The sequence below is a fragment of the Aythya marila genome (genome assembly GCF_965140915.1).
Source record: "Aythya marila genome assembly, chromosome: 1".
In the NCBI taxonomy this organism is placed as follows: Eukaryota; Metazoa; Chordata; class Aves; order Anseriformes; family Anatidae; genus Aythya; species Aythya marila.
The window spans coordinates 93616194-93642521 of record NC_139042.1 but is presented as its reverse complement, the minus strand read 5'-3'; the positions used below and the strand labels follow the sequence as shown (position 1 = coordinate 93642521).

General features: G+C 42.7%; 1 protein-coding gene across 1 annotated transcript in view; it reads left to right on the top strand.

Annotated features, from left to right (window-relative positions):
• The first annotated feature begins 3142 nt into the window (after nucleotides 1-3142).
• Nucleotides 3143-26328, top strand: part of PCP4 (Purkinje cell protein 4) — a 53958-nt gene continuing 30772 nt past the window's right edge. Inside the window, exons 1-2 of the mRNA XM_082784548.1 lie at nucleotides 3143-3168; nucleotides 22779-22830. Of these exons, the coding sequence (XP_082640674.1) occupies nucleotides 3160-3168; nucleotides 22779-22830 (61 nt within the window). The 5' untranslated portion in view covers nucleotides 3143-3159. The remainder of the gene's footprint in view (nucleotides 3169-22778; nucleotides 22831-26328) is intronic.

Genomic DNA, 26328 nt, shown 5'->3' with positions numbered 1-26328 from the left:
TTTGGTTGGCTGTGGAAGTTTTCTCCAGGGTATGAAAAGCGAATTCATGAGGCAAGGACAAGACTTGTGCAGAGGGAGAGAGAGAACAGGAGCACAGCTGGTGCACCATATACTGGAACTGCATGCCACAGTACATGCAAGCTGTCCCCAAAGCAGGGAGCTATCACGTGGAGGACATTGCCATCCCCCTCAGCATCACTGCTGTGGAAGAAGAGTGCTGTATTTGCAAAGAGCAAGCTTGGCACCTGGCTATGAACTGCAATTTAACACAGTGCCCTGAGAAGCGAGGGACTGCCACCCTCCTCCACGTCTCCTGCTAGATAATCTAGTCAACTCATTCCTCAAAACGCCAGCCAGCTCACATCGACTCATGCCCTGACCTGGGACCTCTGGGCTTTCCTGGGTGCAGCTCCGTGTGCTCTGCAGGATGCCCCTCTTGGAGCCTGAAAACTCCTCGACACAGGTCAGAAAAGAAAAACACTGTATGTTCCCATGCTGAATCTGGTGGAAAGTACCTTCCCTGTTAGCATGCTTCTCTGCGCACAGTGGAGTACAGCCTGAATTATAACTCTGGGCTTTTCTGCTTGAATCTGACACATTTGTTTCAATGATGGAGAGATCAGCTCTTGGACAGAAATTAAATTTTTATGTCATATTTCACCAGCACACATTACACATGCAGTTACAAAATGAACACAGACTACTTGCAACCCAGCTGGCTAACTGGCAACCACTGCGGCCAGTGGCTGTACCCAGGGAGGACATGTGGCCAGTGGCTGTACCCAGGGAGGACATGTGGTGGCCTTTGTGTATATGACCCACCTCATCATCCTGCTACCCCTTGGTGTGATTTTGTGGGATCGGATGAGCAAATATGTGGAGGGGAAAGAAATGAATTTTGTTTGGGCACAATACTAAAGGAGGCTGCGCCATGCTCCTGCCTTTTTTTTTTTTTTTTTTTTTTTTTTTTTTTTTTTTTTTCTCTTCACTACGGTAAGCAGCAAGAGGATTTCAGATCCAGCTTTATTTTTCTGCAACTAAAAGGGCTCCTAACAGTGTCAGTGGAAGCTGAAAAGATTTTCTCTCAGCTGTCTATATCGCCTACCATGTTTGTGAGCTCTTTGGTCAGAAGTAACCCTTTAGGAATTTTTTGTTCGCATTGTGCCTTGTACCCATAAGCTCACAGACCAACAGCACTCTAGTCAGAATACAAATACTAATGCAATGTGCCAATGATTACTTTTCACTGGAAAACATTTTCACATAATACAAATCTGCTTCAGGGGGTGAACATCATTTTTACTTTGTGTCCTCACACTGTACTAACACTTCTGAAGCTGCAGAACAAACTGCTGCTCGTGCAATGAACTCTTATTATGCTTATTGCCTACTTGGTCCACTTGCTCCAAGACCCAGGGCAATTAATATCAATTTTGTAAAATGCCAGATGCCACTGGAGGTCCTGGTGAAATTAATATAATAAAAGAAGATTGAAGATGATAATTTAAATAGGGTCTTCCCCCTCATTTGCTACAGCCAGTAACCTGAGAAAGCCTCAAAAAAAGATTAAAAAAAAAAAAAAAGGAAAAAAAAAAAGAAAATGGATCCTGCAGCATTGTGATCCCTAATTGTAAATGGAAGGATTTATCCATTCATTTGGTGAGGTGATTCTTCTCGAAACACCTCGTGCTGTGAACCTTTTCTTTTAAAGAACATGAATAGCCACAAACACATCACGGGCTCAAGTTAAAGAAGATCGAATACCTGTCAAGAAACTACACAAACTGCAAATGCGCCACTGTGTTTAACAGGGCAAAAGAAAGCTCTCAACCTGGTGCTGGATCGATGCTGCAGAGATTGACGTAGTTCTGCTTCCCTGCAAGACTGGGATCCCAGGTAACCTCACTGAGAATTAAGACGGTGACAGCCCTGATGGCTGCCTGAGATTAGGAATCGACTCTGTGACTGAGAAGAGCTGCAATGGCTTTTACCTTGCTGGGAAATAGTAAGTTTCTCCAGAGCATGGATAAATCACAATTTAGCATTTAATTCCTGCCCAGAAGTCTGGGCAGCCAGTTTGTACGAAAAGACATTTATCAGTCTAAGTGAATGGATGTACAAAGGCTTGCGTGTCCCCCATCCTGTGCACAAAGGACAACCTGCAGCCTCTGAGCTTCTGCAGGTAGCGTGGTGAAAGGTAAAGGTGGCCTCCAGGAAGGACTCACCACATTTCTTCTGCTGCCTTTGTCAAGGCCAGCTCTGGAGATGGGTTGTGATGAAGAGGATACTGCAATGTAAAAAACCCTGGGTGTGCTAAGGTTGGCAATCCAGGGCTCTCCAAAATGCCGCTTTAACTTTTTTTTTTCTTCTTTTTATCGATTTGAGAGAAATTTGAGGGAGTTGAGTGCATTCCCAGAGCAAATTGAATCTATATTTCTTCACAGATACATGAGTCAGAGCATCTGAAATGTGTATTGCCAAATATAGTAATTGTGCTCCATCAAAAGATGGATGCAGGAGTGGGACTGCATAATTTCCAAAGTTTTGTTTTACTTATTTATTTATTTATTTTTCTGAGGAAATTATCGAAAGCACTCTTTTCCATCTTCTTTGGCAAGCAGCCCGATGAAGTAACAGTGAAGGTTTTGAGCGCGACGGCAGCGGGGCTCGCACCGTGGCTGACCCAGCCCTGCCGTAAGAGAGGACAAAGTCGGGTGAGAAGCGCAGCGCCCCGAAACTTTCCCCGCTTCACCTCTGAGAGGAGTTAACATTATTATCAGGGCACTCCGCCACACGGGCTGGGGAGCTCACCCCTCGCCTCCCTCTGCGCCTGGCAGGCACAAAGCCAGCAGCCCCAGCTTCGAGACCCGTCTTGAGGACGGCGAACAAACCACCCCAACCCCAGCCCCTCCACCCGCCGCCATTTTGTCCCGCCCTCCCCGCCTCCACCAGGGGGCGCCGCGGCCCCTCGAAATGGCGGCGGGGGAGGGGGGGAGATGCCGAGGGGAGGGGGGCGCAGGGGGGCTCGGCGCGGGGCGCGGCGCCCATTGGCTGGGGCCGGGCGGGCCGGGCGCGCGGCGCCGCTTCTTAAAGGGCGACGCGGGGCGGCGGGCGCGCGGCGCGGTGCGGGGCGGGTGCTGCCGGCGGGGCGCGGGCGAGATGAGCGAGGTGGGTGAGCGGCCGGAGGGGGTCGGGTGCGGGGCGTGCATGGCTATGGGGGGGGCTGAAACCCTATGTGAGTGAGCCTCCACAGGTGTCTGTGCACCTTCAGGGCACGAACCGGTGCAGTGCTTCATGCTTTGAAGGAGCATGTGCACCGCTGGGTGATAACTTAGCAAAAAAACCTCATACTTTAAAAGATGCGTTTATGGTTTTGCATAGGGGCAGGGTGGGGAATAAGTTGTGTGGGGTGGTGGAGGAAAAATGCCCGGCTTGTAGTTGGTGCAAACTTTGTAAATGTTGTCCTGGGGAGGGTTATAATTAAGGGGGAAAAAATGCAAACAGTGCCAGGCGTGAAAGGATCATGGTGTGCTTGTAAATAAATAAGCTGAAAAATGTCATGCTTTTTTTCTTTCAGTGGAAGCACTCTTGGGACAAACCAGTGTTTTTTCTTAAAAGTGTATTCAGGCAGGATGACTACTTGACAGTCAGTGGATCAAATGCCTGGCAGAGGCAGCTAGCAGAATCCCAAATTCTCTAGTGCACCTTTTGGGGGGGATCAGGAGAGATACCTACAATTACGCCTTATCCAGCACCTATTTCTGGGGGCTAGCTCCTGTCCTAGGAGACCTGCTGCTGCTTTAACAAATGGATATTCCCTTCCTAGCAACCTGCAGAAAGCAAAAAGCAACACCAAGTAAGTTCAGGCTGTACTTACTGTGCAGATGTTACACTCGGTGTATTTTTAGGTAAGTGACTTGAAGAGTAAACCTGAGGCAGATGGAGAGCAGTGTGGCAGCGTGGGCTAAGAGATTTGTGGGGAGCAGCTTACCTTTTGGTCTGCAGGTCAGGCTAAATGGGGAATGTGGAGGAAATCCTCACCATGCTTTTCTGCTGCTTGCAGAGATCAGACAGTCCAGGTGTAATGCAGCACGCTTTCCGTGACCTCTCCTTGCTCCTGGCTGCATTTGAGTCAGCTAGATAGGGTTCATGCAGTAGGCTTTTAAAGTAACTATACTCCTGCCACTTCTGTTGGCTACTCCTTTAAGACAGCTTTTTGGGGAAAAAAAATAATCTGAAGAGGAATGGTAGTGTGATGCTGCTGTGCTTGCTGCAACTGTGCAAGGCACTGTTAGGTTATAGTCCTGTGCCTGGTTGTATTTGCTCAGTAATTACCCTTTGATAATTAGAGTTACGTTGCTTCCTTTTGCAAGGTAAGTCCCAATAAACATCAAGATCACTGCTAATCCCAGCACAGGGGCTGTCTATTCATAATGCGCTTCCCAGTGCCTAACAGAATAGTATTCCCAGCACACCTCCAGAGGCAGAAATGATGTCTCTGGTGCAGCACTAAGCCCCATACAGATGACACTTAAGAGTGCAGTCAGTGTCTTCAGTCCTACCGTCACTGTCATTCAACAGATAACATTGGAGTGTTTATCGCCCACAGCTCCACTGAAGAAAAGCTCCCTTGCTGTTGCTTGCCTGTCAGCTGTTAACTCAAAAGACCATTCTGTTTCCAAAGGGCAGGGGAAAGCAACTGGACTGGTCCAAACCACCTCAGTATGAAAGATTGCTTAAATACTGAGGCAAAAAAAGATCAGCAGAAGCTCCTTAGACATCTGTTTGCTGTATTTTGATGGGGGTTTTGGTGGATTTTGCTTGTAATGCTGTAACTGAAAAATATTTTGATTTTTCTCTGTCCTAATCTGTCAGAAAATCTGAGGACAGTGATTAAAAAGGGTTCCTCTGGAGCCATGGAAAGATTATCTGAAAGTGGTGCTGAGATGGTGAGAAGGTTTTTGCTTGTGCTAATAACTGTTAGGATTTGAGTGGAACTTAAAATGCTGTTGTAGAAGCCTCTGAAGGGAGCTTTTAGATCCCTTGGAAGTTACTTGCTGAGACTTTGCATGGTTTCTTATTTTACTGCCTCCAGCTAAATTAATTTATTTCCTGTTATGGACGGTGATTACCAGTCTCCTAATGAAGAAAGATTAAAAAGCAGCTGTTAATCTGACTATAGTACTTTATTTTCTAGCAGCTAACTCCTTTCAGAACTGATGAAGAATTTTCTTCTACAGGAAAATAAAAACAACAACCACACTTCAACTTCATCTGCAGTTTGTCTGAATGTTTAAAATGCTCTGACTGCCGGGCAAAGCTCTGGCACTATAAATAGTTCCAGGGAAGCTGAGGTATAAGGGCTTACCTAGTAATACTGTGCAAGTGTCCAAACATATTTAGTGCTAGATGCATCTTGGTGTGAACTGGAGATGGTTCACTTAGCTGCATGGAAGCTTCTCAAACTTCAACACCTAAAAATGCATTTCAGTGCTTAATGAAGTAACTTGGAAAATCTGTCCTTAGATAACCAAGGAGCCTTTTCTCTAGGTCTGTAGGTGTTTTCCTTCATCTTTAATGAGCCTAGAGAGAACGGCAATGCTGTAAAATGTCAGCTACTGTCAGTGAGCATCTAGGAGACAGGTGCAGCACTTCCATTAAAGATCTCTGGTTGCTTAGGATGAACTGGGGCAAGTGATCTTGGGTACTGGGTTGATAGAATAATGTTGAATCACTATTCACAACCACCAGTGAGCGTCTAGACTCAACAGTGGCATTAGCTTGATTCACTTCAATGAATCCTGTCATCTTATCTGTGATTTAATTATCTGATGATCTGGGTATGATGCCTGGTCATGGTGACAGTGCCTCTCACATGGAGGCTCACAAGAAGCATTTTTACAACTTCACACAAACATTTTTACAACATTCATTGCCACACCTGCCTCCTTCATTGAATGACTCTGGCTTCTGGAGTCGGATCTGGACTTGGGAAGGAGCACATGCAAGTGATATGGTATTAACAGCCCTGGATGCTGCCCCTGTGGTTTAGGGATGAAGCACATGTAACAAGACTGCCTTGTTGGATAAATTTATTTCCTGTTGATATTAAAGTGTTTCCTAATAATTAAAGAGTTGCAGTGGTATTCTTGGGGCAGGGGCAGAGTTCAGCATCAATGTGTCATCTGTGTGCCTAGCTTCAGGAGACCCATCCAGGAAAAATACCTAATCAACGCATGCCCCAGGCACTTGTGGCTTAGGGGAAGAGCATGCCTTGGAAAAGCCTTACACAACCTGACAGAAGTGCTCTGCTGATTGCCAGGGTGCTGACGTGCCCACCTAAGGCAGGGTTTGAGACAGCAACTCTGAATATTTGGGGAGCAGTCTCTCTACCAGAGAGCAGCAAGAATATTCCAGCTTGTCTTCTGGAGCAGACACCAAGCAATGGGGCACATACAATTCACTGGGCACATGTAATTAAGAAGTCTCACTCTGTCTCTCAGCTGGGGACTTGATCTGTGCGTAAATGCTTTTTTGTCACACTTTGAATACAGACAACCCCAGCTTGTACGTCTCCCTTGATGTGCAGCAAGCTCCTTCATGTTGTCTTACATTCCCTCTGGGCTCTTGAATTCTGCACCAAGTGCTGCATTGTGTCCACCTCCTAAAGGATCACAAAGGGTGTGTGGTTGTGTGACCCGTGATAGGGATGTGCAGGGTATTTCTGGCTCATCACCTGTCAGTTCAGATCTCATGGGATGTGCCTAATGGCTCACATCTGCAGCTCGAAGCACTTAATTTGTGTATTTTGGTGGTTGGATCACCTTCAGGTAGGTACCCAGGCAGTCAAATCAGCAAAGATGGAGGCATCACTGGAAATGCGATGTGCCATTACACAGGGGTCAAAGACTTCTTTGAAATCTGAGCTTCACCCACCTTTGGGGTGGGAGGAGACACTTGCCACCAAGGCAGTTTCTGTGGCTGTTTTCAAAACTGGTGGTGTGGGCATGCCCCCAGCTTGGTGGAGCAGCATAAGGTGTCTGCTTCCTTCCAGGTTGAGGGAGAACCTGGAGTATGTTTCAATCACTCCAGACAAGTGCTCTTGCCAAGAGGCTGTTACAGAAGGAGAGGAATGTGGCCAAGAATGAAACACTAGGCAGACGTGGAGGTTTCTGCCTGAAACTGTATCTGGATCAGGTAGTTAAGTGGGAAAACTTCATTGGTTGCTCTCCTGGATGTGGCTTAATATATTCCATTGAAATGGTGGAAGATTTGTGGGGTCTTGGGTTTTGGGACCAGATGCGTTTAAATACCGAAGTGAAGATTGTAGCACCAGTAATCCTGATAGCAGTAAATCCCAAAACTTGTGTTTGTAGGGAGACAATATGCCATGTTAGTTAAAGCAGCTATTGTTCTCTTCTGAGGTGCTTGCAGTCCTGCAGGGTATCTGAGCAAGCCAGACTTCTGTGGTGTGTGTGGGAAGATGACACCCTTCTGTATGTATTTTTTTCAGATACTGTGGAGACCCCCAGCTGTTAAACTGCCAGCTTCACTGAGGGTATAACCACAACAGCTATACAGCTGCATAGCTCTGAAGCACAGCAAGAGCGTGGCAGGGTTGAGGAGGAAACTCTGCAGCTGTTGTAGGATGGGGGTGGGATAGGGAAGGCGCATGAACATCAGTTTTTAATTTTAGCTCAGATCTATTTATTAGCTGGGTGGTGAATTGCAGCTCAAGAGAGAAGGAAGAAGGGAGAACAATAAGTTTTTATCTGTCACTTTGCCCACTCCTTCCATCAGAGTGGATTCAGTGGGATAAGGCATTTTCTAAAATAGCACTTAGAAATGAGGTTGGAAGTTAATCTCCTTAATTTGGCGAAGCTGGCAGATGCACTCTTTAGAAAGAATCATGTTAGTATTCTTGCAATGTGTGTAATGCCAACAGATTAAAACAATGCTCTAATAAAGGACAGTTAGCTTTGGAAGTATGCTTCAGATCATATTTCCTTGTAAGAGTAACTTAAAAACTGCTGCATTTGTAGAATGGGAAAGCTCCATCCAGCACTTCAGCATGAAGATTAATAGAATATTGTTCCAGGCTGCAAAAGCATATTACTTTCTAGTCAGATGTCCCTAAATCTAATATATTGGCCAGCTTACAAGAATCATCTTCCAACAGTTTCTACACTGGGTCATGCTCATGATGTCATATGGTAGTAGGCCACCACTGTCCCTGCTGAAGCTACCTGCTATCAAAGCTTGCTGGATATTTCATTACTGACTAATAAAATACTTAATTTCCAGGCCAATGTTTGCTATTGTCTGTCTTTTTTTTTTTTTTTTTTTTTATTTCTTTGAGGTGACTTGGAAGATGTCTCATTGTTTACAGGTTTTCTCTTCTCTATAACTACACTACAAAAGAACTTGTAATAGAGTGGCTAGACCTAGACACAGGGTATGTAAATCACAAGACACCCACTTCTTGGCTGAAGAGGACTGGGAGAAGGCTGTGTGCATCACAGGAAAGCTATGCCTTCCTTCATCCTGTCAGTTGCAACAGAGCCTTAAAATCACAGAGCCATGTAGCACTTAAAAGGATCCTACGCCTTGCAGAGAATAGTGAGGATGAGTAACAGCCTACTTTTTCTAAGAAAAGGTGTTCCATGTTTTTCTCAGTTGTTTGGACACTGGTTTAACAAAAATAGACATGCTAAATAAACAGAAACCAGGTAAAAATAACTAACATCTTTCTTCCCTTCTACTTTTAATAGTGACAATTATTCATTATTTCTCTTATGGAAACTGATGCAAGAGAGATCATACAGCCTACTTGTCTTGTGTTAGGAAAATGAATGGCAACCTTCATGGAGTAAGCTCAGAGCAAGCAACTACAAAAGAACTGCAATTGCAAAACTTGTTTTTAATGACAGGAGTTGGGGGATGTCACGGTTTATCCCCACTCCATGTCCCTAGCCTGATCCTGGGGGGAGGTCTCCATGTGGGGAAGCTGTGCAAGTATCACCTAGGCCAAGTTCAGCTGGTGCTTTCTCATCAGCTCCATTCATAACCATGGCATACAGCCTCATTTATGCGCCAACATGGAGGAAAAAGCACAACTTTAGTCAGAAGTGAAAATTGTCTGCCTACATGCCTTGAATGCTAGTTACAGCTGAATTGTCTTTCCTCTTGAAAAGTATTGTTTTACAGACACTGAGCATTCCCACGTTACCACCTCAGTATGCAGTGCATGAAACGTGACCTGGAGCAGAGGTGTAGCTGGTACTGTGAGTACAGTGACAGCAGGCAGAATGGTGCTGGGAATCTATTGTTAAAGCTGAAAGTAAAAAATAAAAGGGGGGGGGGGGCAAAAATGCTTTTAGAGGTGGTGTCCTTCTGACTTCAGAGATTCCCAGATTAGAGACAGCAAACGGGTGAGGAGGGTTGTGCTGGGTCATCGGGTGGGGAGAGAGCGCTAGCTATGGCAAAGTGTGTGCAAGCAATTGTATATTTAGTGTCACAAACAGGGTCTTGGTGCCCAAGTGTCTGGTGGAGAAGAGGTGCGAGCTGCTTTGTTACCACCCTTATTTGCTGCTCTTATGCTGGCTGGTTTTATTCTAGCTGCAGCGTGGAGCCAGCTGCCTGATAGTGCCAGCAGGACCAGGAAAATGCAGTAGCAGGACCAGATATAGGGAAACAAATGTTCAGGCTATAATGGCCTAAACTCAAAGGCTGTATGCTGTTGGGTGTGTGAGCAGGGGTATGTTATGTGTAGGATCACCACACAACACAGCTGTCCTAAAAATGGAGAAGAGCGAAGACCTGCAGGGATCCTGGCTAGCTGTATGCTGATGTAGATGCATTCATAGGGATTTTAGGTGCCTTCTGTCATCACCAGAAAAGGTGCAGTTCAGAAACACCCAAGTAAATGCTGACCAGACCTATCTATCCATAGAAACAGGACACCTCTCAGGGCAGTGTTGTGCTTGAGTTTGTTAATCTTGCCAACAGTTAGTAGGCTCCGTCCAAGTGAATTGGTGAGACAGCTGAAAAGTTCCTGTTAAATCAGAATCTCACATGAGAAGCAGCATTTGATAGAAAGTGCCTTAGTTTTGTAAGGGGTGGAAGAGCAGTTTCAGGGAAATTAGGGACCTACACAGCTTCAAAACCCCTAGAGAGAGCACTGGAAAGCAGACAGTACCTGGTGCTGGTACTGCCTGGGGATGCTTTTCATCTGCATCTACCCCGAGACATCCAAAATAAGTTTTCCAAGACAGCAGATATCATGGCCATTAATCTGCCTTGACGGTACTTTGTTCTCTACAAATCTAACACTAGAGGGATTACCAAGCACTGAGACTGGAGTTGGTGGCGTTCTGACTACAGAAGATAAATTTCAAGGCAAAGATTCTCAAGATCATGATAACTAACTCCTAAGTTGGTGCAAGTGTACGATGGGTATAAAGTAGATGAGAAAAAGCTGAATAGGTCTGAAGGCATCTTTGATTCCTTGAGGATTTTAGTGAGATTGGACCTTTTCTTAATAACATGCAGGATATGAAGGAAGACCGGTGATTTCTGAGGATCTTTTTATAGATAGGGTAATACTTTCCCACAAAAAGTTTATCCTCAGTGGATTAGTGTTTCCAAGCCAGATGTATTCAGCTGATTCAAGTCTGACCAGGCCTACTACCCACATACTGCTTTACATGACCAGCTCTACAAAGAAGCGGTGTGTGTTTCAGCAAAGCCCTCAGTAAGCTCTAGGGTGAAGTTGTGTTGAAGGGAGGAAGGAGTGTCCTCTTCTACTAGAAGGTGGGGGCACCGGGCTTTGGATGCGCAAGGTAGGCTTATATTTAGAAGGGACTCACCACTAAATCAGACAAGGTGAGAGTAGACGTCAGGAGGTAGCTGCAATGCTATCTTGTGAGGGAGAGAGGCTGGCCTGAGATAAGCCAAAATGTGTAACACCTAGCTAAATATGAAAACATGACAGTGATCAAGTCCAAGTTTCAGGTGGAGCAGTAGGGGACAGGTACAGAGACAGAAAAACAATTCTTATAAAGATCACAAGCATGCCTTTCATCTGATTTCTCATGTTTTTTATTCTCTACTTTCTAATGGTATAAGTAATGAGACTACTGCTGTCTCTACCTTCCCACTGCAGCAAATATGCTTCTCTTTTAAATCCCAATGATTAAACTATTTTTAAATTACTGAATATTCTGCATATCAAATTTTAAAGCAAAATTTCAACACTAGTTGAAATACTCTGTACCATGTCTTTTATTGGAGCTTGAGATACTGTGTGATGTTTAGGAAAGAAATCTGAGCAACACTGAAAGCCAATTCCTTGAATTCCTAACATGTATTAGTGAAATGTGAGGTGAAGGGAGATAGAAGATGGAAACTGCTACAAATTAGGCTAGGCAGACAGCTTTCTGGAAATGGTGGAAAAACAAAACATGAAGCTTCATAGCTACTTCATATGTATCACTACTCCACTTAGATCTGACAGATAACTCAGCAATAGAAAAGAGAGCAAGCACATTGTTGGCTTGGCACACTTTTGAAATGCATGTGCCAGCACACGTGTGCTGCAGTTTAAGCAGGTCAGCCAAATGCCTAAGGCAGGCCAACTTCATGCCGATTTTAATTGTCCAGTCAGACATGGCTAGCTATCACTTCAGCTCATTTCCCAAGCTATGGAACAGCACTGGCATCCAAGCCAAGCCAAAGGAAGCTCTCACGTAAGATTGCAGGAGTTGGTGCAGTGATTTCTTAGTTCTGCCTTGTATTGCTTGCTTTGGCTGAAAGCTTGGTGCACATCCTGGAGCTGGGCTTATGATACAGATCTACAGATGCAAAAACATAGTTAGCTAAGTATCTAGCAGTAATAGTGTGAATTGCAAAAAAATAAATCTTGCAAATCTCAATTCTAACTATATTTTGTGGTCATGTCATGTAAGACTTAAATTAATAGATGTTTTTGTCAGACTGCAGTGTGTCAGACAGCGCAAAGCTGGATCTAAATGAGTGTTGTAATCTGCTTTCTGCACAAAACTTCTCTAAGGAATGTATTTTCTATCTAGTCACAGGATGTGTCTGTTAGGATATTAACAATGAATGCATGGCTTTATTTCCTGGAGGAGCACATTAAAGTCCTCTTTTTAATGTGTTTGCATGATCGGTTGTCATGTCTTTGTGTTAGTAAGGTGAAAACGTCTAGTTGGGTAACATTGTTCTTCCACTTCATATTCAAGGCACAAAGTGAAGAATGGACCTTGGTACATAATGGGGGACTGATGATGGAGTGACAGATAAGTATTTGGGGTGGAGAAAATGCAAATTTTCATTGAACTTGCATTGGAAGTAACAGTACTGTAGAGGGGGGGTGTTTGAAACAATGTGGTGGGGAAGCTTTTGGTGAATCTGTCTGGCCAGATTTGAAAAAGTGGATGTGAGCCAGCAATATGCACTTGCAGTCCAGAAAGCCAACTGTATCCTGGGCTGCATCAAAAGTAGCGTGGCCAGCAGGGCAAGGGAAGGGATTCTGCCCCTCTGCTCTGCCCTCATGAGACCCCACTCAGAGCAGGTGGGTACAGTTGGGGCCCCAGCACAAGAAGGACATGGACCTCTTGGAACAAGTCCAGAGGAGGGCCATGAGGATGCTCAGAGGGCTGGGGCACCTCTCCTGTGAAGACAGGTTGAGGGAGTTGGGGTTGTTCATCCTGGAGAAGAGAAGGCTCCGGGGAGACCTTACAGTAGCCTTCCAGTACCTAAAGGGGGCCTGCAGGAAAGCTGAGGAGGGACTCTTTATCAGGGAGTGCAATGATAGAACAAGGAGTAATGTCATTAAACTAGAAGAGGGTAGGCTTGTGTTAGATATTAGGAAGCAATTCTTCACTCAGAGGCTGGTGAGGCACTGGTACAGGCTGCCCAGAGGAGCTGTGGATGCCCCGTCCCTGGAGGTGTTCAAGGCCAGGCTGGATGGGGCTTTGGGCAACCTGGTCCAGTGGAAGGTGTTCCTGCCCACGGCAGAGGGACTGGAACTGGGTGATCCTTAAGGTCCCTTCCTACCCAAATCATCCTGTGGTTCGGTGATTTCCCCTGGACTCATTCCAAGGCTAGGGCACTACAGGAACTGGAGAACATTTAGTCCTGGAGCAGATGAGCTTGGGAACTACCTACAGCTACACTGAAAATTGCTTTCTTAATTTCTCTGCTGCTATTAATAATGAAGCTGATAGTAGCATCAATTTCACTGAGCAGATGCAGGGTCATGGGAACTTCTGATATGCGGAAATCCCAATTTTTCAGCCAGCTCTTGGACAGAGCTAGTGATCTAGCGTTTTTTTTTTCTTTTCTTTTTTTTTTTTCCTGCTTTCTGTGGATGAACACGTATGATTGCTGTCCCTGACGCTTGGCAATCAAAGTGACCTTGTGCATCACCCTGGTCGTTCTCCTTCTTAGTGTGGTGGGTTTATTTCTAATCACTTGGCTGCTGTTTAGGCTCGTGGTGCCAAGGCAGCTTTGTTCTGAGCTGTATCGAGCTTGAACAAAGCAGCTCCCCCAAAGTCTCAGAGGGCCGGTTTCCATACGGGTTTGAACAATGTGGGACAAATCCTCCATTGAGCACAGCCCAATTTAAAGGCTGCTTCAGCTGCCAATTCAGGGTTCCCCTTGCAGGGATCCCCTGGTGGCACGGGGCCAAAGATAACAGGTCTGCGTCATCCCTCTGTGCGGCCGGCCCCTGGGCGGGGTGCGCTGCCAAGGCTGCTGCGTGCTCTCCATCCGTGTCTGGTGATTTCCCTGCTGCTGGAACAGCAAATGGCTCTGGGGATGCTTGTGGTAGCTGTCTGTGACCACGCAGGCTGCCCGAGGGGGTAAAGCGATGCATAAACGTCCATGCTGCTTCCTCTTGCTGTCGTCTTGAAAAATCAGAAGGATTTGCCTTACAGTAGGGGCAGAAAGTTGCTTTGTGTGGCAACTGGAAGCTGCCGTAATGAATACCTTGTCAAAACCCAGCTGGCCAGCTCTAGCAGGCTGTAATAACATCTGTAATAAGGCTGTAGTAACATCTGTTTACCTCTGAAATATATAGGGAAATGGAAAGAGAGAACAAATTTGGTTTGAACTGTACAGCTGGAAATAAAAAAGCCAACAGCAAAAAGACCAGAACTTCTGCAGGCTGGGGAGATGCACACACAGTCTGTTTTAATAATGTTAAAGTCGATATGATCAGATATGAAGCAATTTGTCAGCGCAGACTTTTGCCATTAATAACCAAGCTGTCCCTTGAAGACAGCCCCTAACTCAATTACAGCTGGGCTTGTATCTCAGTGAATTAAATTACCCTGAATTTCAGAAAGGTTTGGAAGAATGAAATATAAAGTAAATACTTGTAAGAAAAAAAACAAAAAACAAAAAACCAACCACCATCCATAATCAGTTATATCATGCCTGAGCAAGGAGCCTGACCCCTTAATTGGTTTCGGGCACTCTTCCTATCCAGGGATGCTAATATTAAAGGGTACCCAGGATCCCTTCTGAATCCAAACACTTGATCCCCAAGGTTCTGAATTGCTCCTAATCAAGTACCACAGTCAGCTGCCATTATCTGTCTGCTCTGCCTGCACAGACAGCCGAGGCTTACAGCAGAGGCAAGCTATTTGAACACGACTAGACTGCTTCTGTCTGGGAGCTGTTTTGGTACTGCCTGGCTGCATGGATGCAGCGCTTCAGGTACTTCTGTTGCTCTATGTTTTTGTTCCCTTGCCAGGTAGAGATTTCTAGGAGGTAATGTAACATCACAGGGAGATGCAGATCCACGTTGAGCTGACCAGTGATTAAATTTTGGGGGATCTATGCAGCAAACAAAATATTTCACATCAGGAACACTAAAATAATTAAAAATGAAAAAATTTTAATGACTCCAAACCATTTTTTGATTAGAACACCATGACTTCTAAATCCTTCTTACCAATAATTTTAGATTCATCTACAGTCCAGGTCTTTAGGAGAAACCCATCTCAGTATAAAAGTAACTGCCCAAATCCTTGTGGGATGTAAAGAGATGTTTTCCCAGCAGTGCTGGAACAGATCACCCAGAGAGGGTTTGGATTCTCTGCCCTTGGAGGCTTGCAGGACTTGGCTTGGCATAGAATTTGCTAGTGCTGTCCTTGGGTTGTACGTAGGGGCCAGGGACTAACAGAGGTACCTTCCAGCTCTGCTCACAAGACTGAAATTCTGCTGCCTTCCCGCTGTACTCCCTCATTTTTGAGCTAGGGGTATTACATCTTTATCCCCCTGTAGCCAGCAGCCTAAGATTATAGTGGTTCCCACTGTGCTTTAGAGAAATTGAGAAAAAGTTTCTTGAATGTTTCAAAGCAAGGTATGGTTTAGTACTCAGAAGGAAGCACTGACCTGCTCAGATTTTTGGTTCCCAGTGCTAAATTGCAGTGCTCTCTCCCCATGTTGCAGGCTGTTGCCTGTTCTGTTGGACTGAAACAGCTGTGGGTGGGAGATGTCAATTACATTACTGAAGTGATGGAAAGAGACAATTAAGCTCTATATTTATTTATTTATTTCAGCTGCATCATTTCAATGTTTGTTTTCAGCACAGCTCTGCAGAAATCTTAACCTTTCACTGCAATAATCGTACTGCTGCTGTTTTCTGTATAACCTTGCAAACACTTGTGTCCAGACAAATGAGGTCTTGGGGATGGAGAAGCATGGCTGGATTGGGTCAGACGGAGAAGTGGGAGTTCTCAAGACTGGTTTCCTGCCCAAAACAGCCCTTTCTAGAACCACGGTACCAAATCTGATGCTACCAGTAGATAAGAAATAATAGGAGGAAAAAAAAAAAAAAAGAAGGGACCACCTTAAAAACCTCAGTCATTTTTCATTTATATCACTCAGCTTAATCAATCTACTTTTATGTAATTGAAATATTCCTCTTGGGTCACCTTGATGTTTCCTCTTTATCAATTTGCAGGGTAATTAGGATATGGGCTGTACCAGCCTTGTCCAAATGAGAGCTGAGGTAATTTTTTGGCAATTGGTGTTTGAAGGCTTATTCCACAGTTAATTTTACTCTGTTTACCCTTTGCTTGACAAAACCTAATGTGAAGTTTAGGGATCTCACAGTACTGCAGTGAGGTTCCAACTCGTACTAAAGCAAGTAATGCTGCTGAAGTAAAGACAAGTACTTGTCCACATGTGGGTTACCCCTGTAAATAAGCCTTGCAGGATCAAGCCCTGTGTTTCCTGCAGAAAAAAATAAGGGATTACTTCTCATGGCTGGCACGGTAATTAACAGGATTTGGAAAATACATTCTTGCAGCTGCTTTCAAAATTAACTTCAAAGATTCCATTAATCCCTGCCTCTGAAAAAAAAAAAAATTTGAATACAAAATCAGCAGGTTCTCCCTGTGTTGATTTATAAATTGCAGCGCAGTGTTGGTGAAAGTGGGGCACAGGGAAAGTTCTCCTCTGCACTATTAGGATCTATAAATACAGCACTGTAAGTGGGTTCCTGCATCCCAGGCAGTGATGCTCTGCCTGCCTTCTTTAGCTGCATCCCTCTTTGCCCTGGAAGTGTGCTGGGTGCTCCTGCTCTGCTGTCCATGTGCCTTAGACATGCCTTTTCTGAGGGCTTTTCTCAAGCCAAAAAGCATCTCTCTGGCCCAAAATTTCAGTTCCCATTGCTTTTCTGTGCCTGGCTGTCCGTCCAGTGGTTCAAGAGGAGGGCCAGGACCTCCACCAGCATGCCTCCCTGTGCTGTCCTACGGGAGCTCTGGATTCACCCCACATAGGCAGTGCTTAAGCCTGTGTGTCCTCCTTCCCAGGAAAATGCAGTACCCTGTGCATCTCTAGTTATCCACAGCTATGTTGTTAATTTCTGAGGACTATTTTCTTGTTTGCTAGGATGTCTGTGTGCATGTGTGTGCATGTTCATGTGCTGTTAGTGACTACAAAAGTTATAGAAAACTATTACTGCTCAAATGCTAATTTTTAGCTCCTGCAGCGTGAATCACATCGGTTCATCCCAGACCACTTGTGGGGGTTTAATTTATAAAAAAGCTATAGGAGATCCTTAATAAAATTAAGGACAATCAAGAGCTAGTCAAGTACGACACTGCTTGACCCATGAAGATAATAACAGAAATAGTCAGGGTGCCAGGGATCATTTAATTTTGACAGCCGGTATTGAAAGATGGATTCTGGCACTCCTGCTCCGACAATATTATGCTGCCCAGGCAACACAGGACAGAAAGCAGCCCATAGAGAATTCCCATTGTGTAAAGGGACACGTGGTGAAAGTGCTTTGTGGGTTTCTACTCTTGCACAAAGAACTGAGATCCTAGGGTGTGAGCACCCAGGAAAAGTGGTAGTCTCCAGAAAGTCACTTCTACCAGAAACTGTTGGTCATAAAAAAGGAGTGGACTGCTTTGTACTGAAGCCTGTCTTGATAAATCTTTTTCTAGTCTGTCCAGGTGCACAAAAGGTATGATCTGTGATTTCTTGCAAAGATGTGTAAGAAGTCATCAGACTCACCCCTCATTCAGACAAAATATTGGCTGGATGTTCTGTACTTGGTGCCGTTACCTTAAATGTGGGCTTTGAAGGATGCTTTCATCTCATAAATATTCAGTACAAGGTCTGTAGTGGGGAAAAAAAGTGGGAGAAACTTGTTAGGGACAAGTGAGGAAAGTTTACTTAACTTCTAGTACAGTTTTCATAATGATATTCAAGCTTCTCTGGGACTCTTCAATTCTGCTTGTAAGTGTTTTTTGGTGATTAGCTGTTACAGATGTGAATGAACTTGTACTGCCACAGCAGTTTGTTTGAGATTTACCACCTGGATATACCACAGACTAGTTTTGGAGACTTAAAATTGGAGATAATGAGTGTGAGAGTAGAGTCTGTGCATGGCTCTCCAGTAACGCACCTTGTATTGCTCACCCAGTTGTTCATTTTTATGCTCTTTGATATATAACTCCTACCCCCCCCCCCCCCCCCTACACACACACACACAAATAAAATAAAAATAAAGAAGTGTCACTGCAGTTTGGGCCCCATTACTTAGAGGCCAGGTATCCCTTGGGAACTTTGGTAAACAGAAACCTGTCACAGAAGCATCTTTTTGTTTCCAATTCTCAACTTTTTAAGTTTAACAGTAATATCTTTTGTCCTTATTAGCAATAATTTTCCAAGGTATGGTTAAGAGTGGCAAAGAATGATGTTTCTCACACCTAAATGTGCAAACGCTGAGTGCTATAGTTTCAAGCCAATATATGACCCTAAAAAGGCTGTCAAACACAACAAACCAGAAATCTCCAGTAAATAACAATGTAACCTAATTAGTTATATAAATTCCAAATACTGCAGAGTGTATCTCCACCTGTTCCAGGTCGTGGCTGCTTGATTCTTGCCCATACTTAAATTCCGGGTCTTCATCTAGTTTCTGACATAGAGTAGTTCTTTGCAAGAGTTTGAATGAGCTTTGTTTTCCTTCGTTCCCAGAAGAAGTCCACACCAACTGTAATAATTCAAGGTACTGTACAGGATATATTTAGTTCTGAAAAACAGCAGGTTATCAATTGCTGTTACCTCATTCTGCTGAAGACTAGGAAAATTACAAGCTGTACTTAGATGGAAAACATGGAAAGTCCTTAAGCAGATACTTAACATGACATTTTTATTTGCAGAAAAGTTACCAACTTTGTAAATTTTTCTAAAGTGTGTTTTTCAGTACTCTTTTTCATTCTGATGCTAAAGCAGCTGAACTCATTGATTAAAGCAGAAGGCTATGAAAAAAGACGCTGATGAAATAGTTAGGGTACAATTTATACATTTTACAGAGGATTCTGTAGGGAGAACAGATGGTGGTGATGGCAGTGCGGATTAAATTCTTCCTTGCTGGCTGACCCCTGACAGACGCTTCTGTGCTGTATTGTACTAACATGTATTTCCTTCTGTCACACACCTAATGACTTTTGTGTTAGAGATGGACCTGGTAGCAAAATGAGGCTTAAAAGCTTAGGATATACACAGATTTCACTGCTGTCCCTTTAGTCTATGAGAACAGAACATCCTAATAACATATTTCATATGTCGGTGAAATTAATTATTTTTATCCTGAGTCGAGGCCACACTGGCCATTTCAGATATTAACTTTACAAAACCTTTCCCCTGTTTTGAGTCTTTTAATTTTACTTTTGCATGCTCTTTTTACTTCAATGTAGAAATAAAATACATCTAAAAATCTGCAGCCACTGCTTTGCTGGGATACAGTGTGCTATATCATATCGTCCCTGCACTGGGATGAAAAAGTAGAATAATGTTATTACTGTAAAGCCCCATTTGTCAGGGCTTCTGGCAGTTTCACCTCACTGATCTTGGGCTTTCTGCAGCTCATCAAAAAACAAACAGTCCTTCTCCCCCAGGAAACTTAGTAATCAACACCTGGATTCAATCCCTAATGCTGAGGTGCTGAAGCCTATCTGAAAAGGTCAGGAAATTTCAAGACGAGAAGGGAGTGTTATAAGATAAAAATCAAAAATTAAGCTGGGGAGTGCAGGATGGGTTAGAAGAATGAATTGAAAACTCTACGGCAGTAATTTAACTTTCTTATTGAGAAGTCCTTCTGGCTGAAAACTCGATGTTGACCTTAGTTTGTACACCTAGGGGACTAATTTGTGTAGTTGTTATACAACATTATCTAGCTGTTGTGCATAGCAATGAGAATTTATCAGGAAAGTAAAGCTGTTCTTCTCTTGCTGTGGCTTTTGGCATATGGCAGGAGCCCTTCTTCCTCTCTCTTCTGACAAATTGGGAGTGACTTTGATTCTGGAGACATTTTTAACGATGTGCCTTTGATGTTCTGCAAAACCGCTGAGTTAAAAATTAATATAGCCCCAAGCAGTCATAAACTATGTTTCCTCCTACGCAACACAGCAACAAAATTGTTTATCCCGTTTTGGTGGATAATCATTATGTTTTTGCCCTCATGTTCGTTTTGGCTCTGATGTTTCTTTTTTCATACCTAATGGACAGTTTCTTCAGTGTTTCTGTCCTAGTGCTTGCCTTAGAGGATCTAGAAAATTTTAGAAGCTTTAAATGAGGGAAGCTGGATACAAGTTATACAAAACAGAAGAATCAGACTGCTTTTAGCTTTTAAAAATATGATCTACAACTTGGAGGTTGCCTGTTTAAAAACAAAACCAGAAAAACAGAACAAAACAAAACAAATAAATATTGCTTTTCTTGTATTTTAGTGTTTTTAATTTGATCTCTTGGGTCTGAGGACAATATCAGTTATACCAGCTTTTGAAGGGTTTTCATCCATTGGTTCCTGAAAATACCCCCAGCAACTCCTCCTCGTGTTCAGTCCTCCTGTGCTTTGGATGACATTAAAAATCTAAGCCTTGTTTTGCAGCCTGTGGTAGCATCAGGAAAGGTGAAGAAAGGAGCAAGAGGCTCCAGGTGCTAATAGTATCAGCATCTTGAAATTGTTTTTTAAAGAGCAGGTCCACTGAATGTAGAGAAACAAAAGGCAAAAGGCTTTACAGGTGAATGACCATGCTGTATATGGCTTTTTCATAACAGTTGCAACGCCTTGTTAACAAGAAACTGATTCTTGCTTTCAGATGTGTTGCACTCACTTGGAAAACAGCACAGAGCTTATAGATAGAAATAAATATGTATGTGGCAGAGAAGGAAAAGCTTTCAGAAGCTTGTTCAACAGACTTTCAGGCATCGTTCTCCATATGTCCGATGGCCTCCAAACAAAGGGCTGCAGTGTGTTTAGACTGATTTCAAACTTACAAAACAATATTGACCTTATTAATAGAAAAAATTTTTATCGACTGAAGCTGAGATTTCATTTGCTTTCTTTATGAGAACTTTCCCCTCTCCCAGAGGGGAAATCCTGAGACACAAAATGCGTGCATCCATATTCCAGCACTCCATAACAGCAGACCAACCCTGACAGGTATAGCCTAGGGAGGGAAGAGAAGCCTTCATAACAGCTAAGCAGCACAGCCAGAAACACTCAGGAGGACAGACAACCTGAAAAAAGCATTTCAAAATAAATTAAAAAAAAAAAAAGGCAATGTAGTTACCATTTTTTAGATAGTAAAAATCCGTTATATTATTTTTTAGGAAGTCATGGTAAATTCGCGTGATGAAATCTGGGTTGAGATATGCATTGGAACTGAAATATTGGAATGTTAATCAAACTTCAAATAAAAGCAAAAATGTTAACGTCTTTAGCAAAATTGTTTTCTGGGTGGATTTATTGACTTCTGGCTGTTCTTAATTTATACTTTTATACAAATAAAATATTTATCCCTTTAGGATCCCATTCTTTAGCATTATTGACTAAGTTTTCTCTGCTGTCGTAGGCGCTAGGGCTCCAGAAAGAAACAAAAATATATTTCCATTGCATAGGGAGACAGTAGCTGTGATGATGGACTCAGAGTTGTTTTCTGGAGGGATTCTGTCTCATTGCACAGTGTGAGATAAGAGGCAAAGGCAGTGGAGCAGAGACATGCACTGGAGTCTGCTACAGGAAGAAAGATGAGAAACCCCACCATAGGCATGTAGATGCATGAGAGACCATATGTAGCTCTTTTCAACCCCTTCGGGAGGATAACAAGAACTTTCTCCTTCTGGCTTTCTTAATAAGAGCTAAGAGTGGACATGAAGATTTTGCACTTATGCCATGATTATCACAGAATACCCTGAAAATTCAACCTCCATGGGAGATGAAGTACAGAAAGCAGATCAGTAGAGGAGGTTTTAACCAGCTATTCTAGAGTAAATACCAAAGGATAAGTATGCCTGTATGATTTTTCATAGCAGAATGAATATGACCATCCATATTTTGACACAAACCATTTGGTTTGCAGTGCAGCTGCAGTTGTTAACTTCCCTGATACATGAAAATGTGCTGCCTCTGAATGCAGCTGGATTTATTCACTGTGAATATGCCTGGTTTTTTTTTTTGTTTTTTTGTTTTTTTTTTCCTCCACATGGACAGCCCTAGAGGATGGATTCTTTAATCTGTTTCTGTAATATACCCAAGTATGAATAATTTTGCATAAGAAATGCAAATTTTACTGTACTAGTTTGCTAAAGTACCTTAATTCTACCTGCAAGAGGCAGTCTCTGGGGGATGCAGCATAATTTTCATTGAGTAGCCATTCCTAAGCTAGTAAATTACAGAAGTGTAACCACACTGATGCAGCTTTGCCTCTGTGAGTATCTGTTTGGGCTGTGCTGGTATTTGCCACTTGTCACTTAGTAACAAGACTTACATCAGTGTTTGCTTCATGGAGAGTGGTGAGGCTGTTTCTTTAACCTAGTGAATTCAAGTGGGAAGTTCAATCTCTGCTTCTGGACAAAAAGGGAAATGCAAGTCTTCTGACCAAGGTCTGATCAAAAGAAACATGGTAATGGAGGCATGGCAGAGACCTGTGGGAATGTCCTACTGCAGTCCATACCCTTGCATTTGACTACACGTAGCCCATCATTAACAGGTGCTAATTGCGTACAGTTCCATGCATGGTTATACAGCTGTGCCGAGGTGGTACCAAGCATTCTGTTCTGGCTGGTAGTTTTTCAAAGCAGCATTATATGGGGTTGAGTGACTATCCGAGGTATTGAAGAAAAATCAGGCCGTAACTGCTAGTAACTCCAAGGGGAAAATGCAAATCCAGATTTCTTCTAAACACTTTTTTTTTTCTTTTCTTTTCTTCTTTCTCCTCTACCAGAGACAAGGAACTGGAGCTACAAATGGAAAAGACAAGACATCTGGTGAGAACGGTAAGGGTAGACTATATTTCTTGATGAAGAATATAAAGCCAAAATGAGTCAAAATTTGGTTTTACTGTAATGACAGATGTCAGACAGCATCAGCCTTGTTTTTTCTGTTATCTCTTGCATGTGTTTGAAAAACTAGAAGGACTTAGTGGGATTGTGTCCTTTGTATATTCAAGTCAAGTATTTAAGAAGAGACTTGATTATGGGCTCGTGCTATGGTAAACCAAAGGACTCTGTATAAGACAGTGCAGATACAAATGAGGCTAGAACAAAACACTGCTTGGTATGTGAAAAAAGAACACAAGAGATTAGGTTCAATACTATGAGCTTTTGCTATCTGAATGGGGAAGGTGAGCAGAAGTAAATGAATTATGAGGACTTACATAGTTTTTGTGGTCTCATTCTCCCACCTAATTTTAGCCGAAAACTGAGCTACCAAGGTTAGAAGCCACTTGCACAGGCTCATTTGAGAGTTGATAGAGAGAAGCAATGGATGGAGCTGCTCACAGGGAGGGACCATATGGCAAATAGGCTGCTAACTTCAGCATTCCACATAGTTGGGTGAATCCAGATGTGTGCTCTGCTGTTATAAGAGGTGATTTGTTGCTTTTTTTGGCCTCTAACAAAGGGGCAGGTAGGGATCAATTTCTGCCCCATAAATGACACAATCAATTCTAATTGATTTTTTTTTTCTAAGAAGGAAATAAAACAATTTTCAGTGGAGACAACTGTTATTTAGTTGAGAACTAATCTTATTTCCTATAGGAGGCAGAAACACTTTACATACAAATGATCACTTGATTAAAATCCAATTACCATCAGAAACATTTTTTGAAGGAAAACATTTTGATCAGCTTTAATTATAGACTCAGCTGAATATGATGCAACATTGGTTTGTAGACATTCATGAACAGGATGAGGATTGAGCTATATAAATATTCTGTTTGCTTCTGTTTGATCATCCAGTCCTAATCAAGAGAAAATATGTTCTGGTAGTCTGTCTTCTCTAGTGAAAAGCAGGAAAAATGTAAGCCTCTTTTCTGAAGAGCCAAGGGTTTTCTGGGATGAGATTTGTGAGCCGTTGTTTTGGATATGCACTTTGGCCTTTGTGTTGGTCTGAACAGAATCTTTGGGCCCTCTGAGGCAACACATCCTGAAACATCAGCAGTCTTCTTTATGCTTAGTTTTCCTACTACAGAGAGGTGACTTTCCCATAAGGGTTGTTTGCATAACGCTACAGTAAATGAAATCAGTCAACGATGTTCCCAGTGTGATAAAATACAAATTAAAGACTGGAAAAAAGAAATAAATATTTTGGCTTGTTATAGTGTCTTGAATTAGTGGGAACAAATGTACCCTGACAGCAAAGCCATTTGCATTCTGAAGTTAACAGGAAAGGAAAGCAGCAAAATTATGCCAGCCATTTGGGCAGCATGGAAAGCATGTTTTTCTCTTACTGTTAGAGCACATTATGAACTGAGCTCATTTACGTTGAATTTCTTTACAAATAAAATCGTCCTGTTGTCAAATTTAGCTAAGATTTACTGATCCTGCAGCCTTTTAGAGGCAAGTTCTTTTTTTTTCTTAAGGAGAATTTTGACTGAGAAAGGACTGTATTACTAATTCACAAATATATGATTCTAGTTAGTTGTAGCATAGTTTCATGTATAGTAGACAAGCAGATGCACACTGTTTTATGTATAATATAGACAAGCAGATGCACACTGAATTTTGGACAAATAGATGTCTATTATTTTTTATAATGAAGTTAAAACCAAAAAAACCCTGTCACCTACTTAAAATAGAGGAGTAACAGGGGAGATGGAACAGTCTTCTGTTCTCCAAAATCCACATGCTTGCATGAAGTAGAATCAGAACTTTCAACCTGAGGTTGGATTATATATCAAAGAAGCAGAAAACGTATAGCTCTTTGCACTTATTAGCTGTGTGTAGTTAGAACTCAAGCAAAAGTGATTTATTCCTTTGGAAATTGGGATGTGCTTTAAACCTACTTGCACAATATAAATCCTCCATAACATGTTTTTTGGCCAGAACTCTGCGATTTGTGTATGTCTTAAATTTCTATTGTGGCCATTACTATCAGGCACTTCTGATGTTCATTTCTGTGTCAAAATGAAACTTTCCCTCTTGTTGAAAAGGGGGTGGGGGTGGGGAGGAAGAAACCAAATCCCCTTTGATTTTAGTCTAAAATAAGGAGTCATGCTATGAAACTGTTTGCAAAGTTGAAGTGATCTGGTCACTAACTGTCCTTGGTTTTGATTACTAGATCAGGAAAAGCTGCTGAAAGCTAGCTCTAACAACAAATAACGATGCTCAGTTGTTTTCAGGGTTATTGATTCACACAGTGGAGACACTTTGTGGAAAATTAATTTCGGGTCCATCTCTAGGCTGAGTCAAAACTGGAGAAAATAAAAACAATGACCATTACAATCAGTACTCTCCTTTGAAGACATATATGGCACTGCTGTCACTGTGAAGTATTTAGGGAAACTAAGTCTATGAAGACTTCTTTTATGTCAGTGGTCAGTTTGGTAGATGTTTATGAATGCATGCTCTTGTTTGACCTTCGTTAGGGAGCAACACTATATCCTTAGTCATATTTATTTCTTATGACCACAGCAATGGCCTCTCTTAATCTTGCTTCCAGCAGAGGTGTTTCTCACACACAAAATGCTTCTACTGAATTGGCACTGCCTTGTTTTGTTATCCTTGCTTGTTGACCTAGGGGGATGTGCAGCGGGAAAGACTGAGCTTCAGAAAAGCCAGTATTATGTGGAGCAGATGTAAGAGTTTGTGATAACAGGAGAAGAAAATCGGTACATGAACTGTACTGGTTATGTTGATGAATAGAATGTGCCTATACTGTATGGGACCTTCATTCATCAACAGTATTTTCCTTCAGCTGCCTTCTTGAATCCTCTTCCAGACTGCAAAGTGGTAGCATCCCTCTTCTCTTTCAGAGCACTGGGCATTAGCAGACCTCCACTGTATTTTGTACAGTATACACTAGTGTATCTTCCCGTTTTTATGCAGCAACAAGCCAGTAGTTCTTGAATATACATCTGGATTATAACTACTGAATAATCACTTGGGATGAAGCAAGTTTCACTGACACTGAAGGCTAACAGCAAAACTCTCATTGACTTTTGTCTGTCCTGACCTTTTAAACAAGTTGTAGTTTGTCCTCTTACAGGTTTATGATCAAGACAAGATGATGATTCATTTCTTCCTAAGGAAGAACAACTATTGCATTACAGCGTGCTATCATGGTACATCAGTGTCTTGGAAACGGCTAGTGAAGTCAGTGGAAAAGCTTCTGACAACTTCAATGGGCACTGTACAATGCTGAGTAGCTTTTCCATCCAATAAAGTACTATATTGCTCTGAGGAAAGTGTGTATAATCTCATTCTGTTGTCAGAGTGGAAAGAACAAAAATATTATTAGGAGTAAATTATATAAACTAGCTTTCCTGGGCAAGA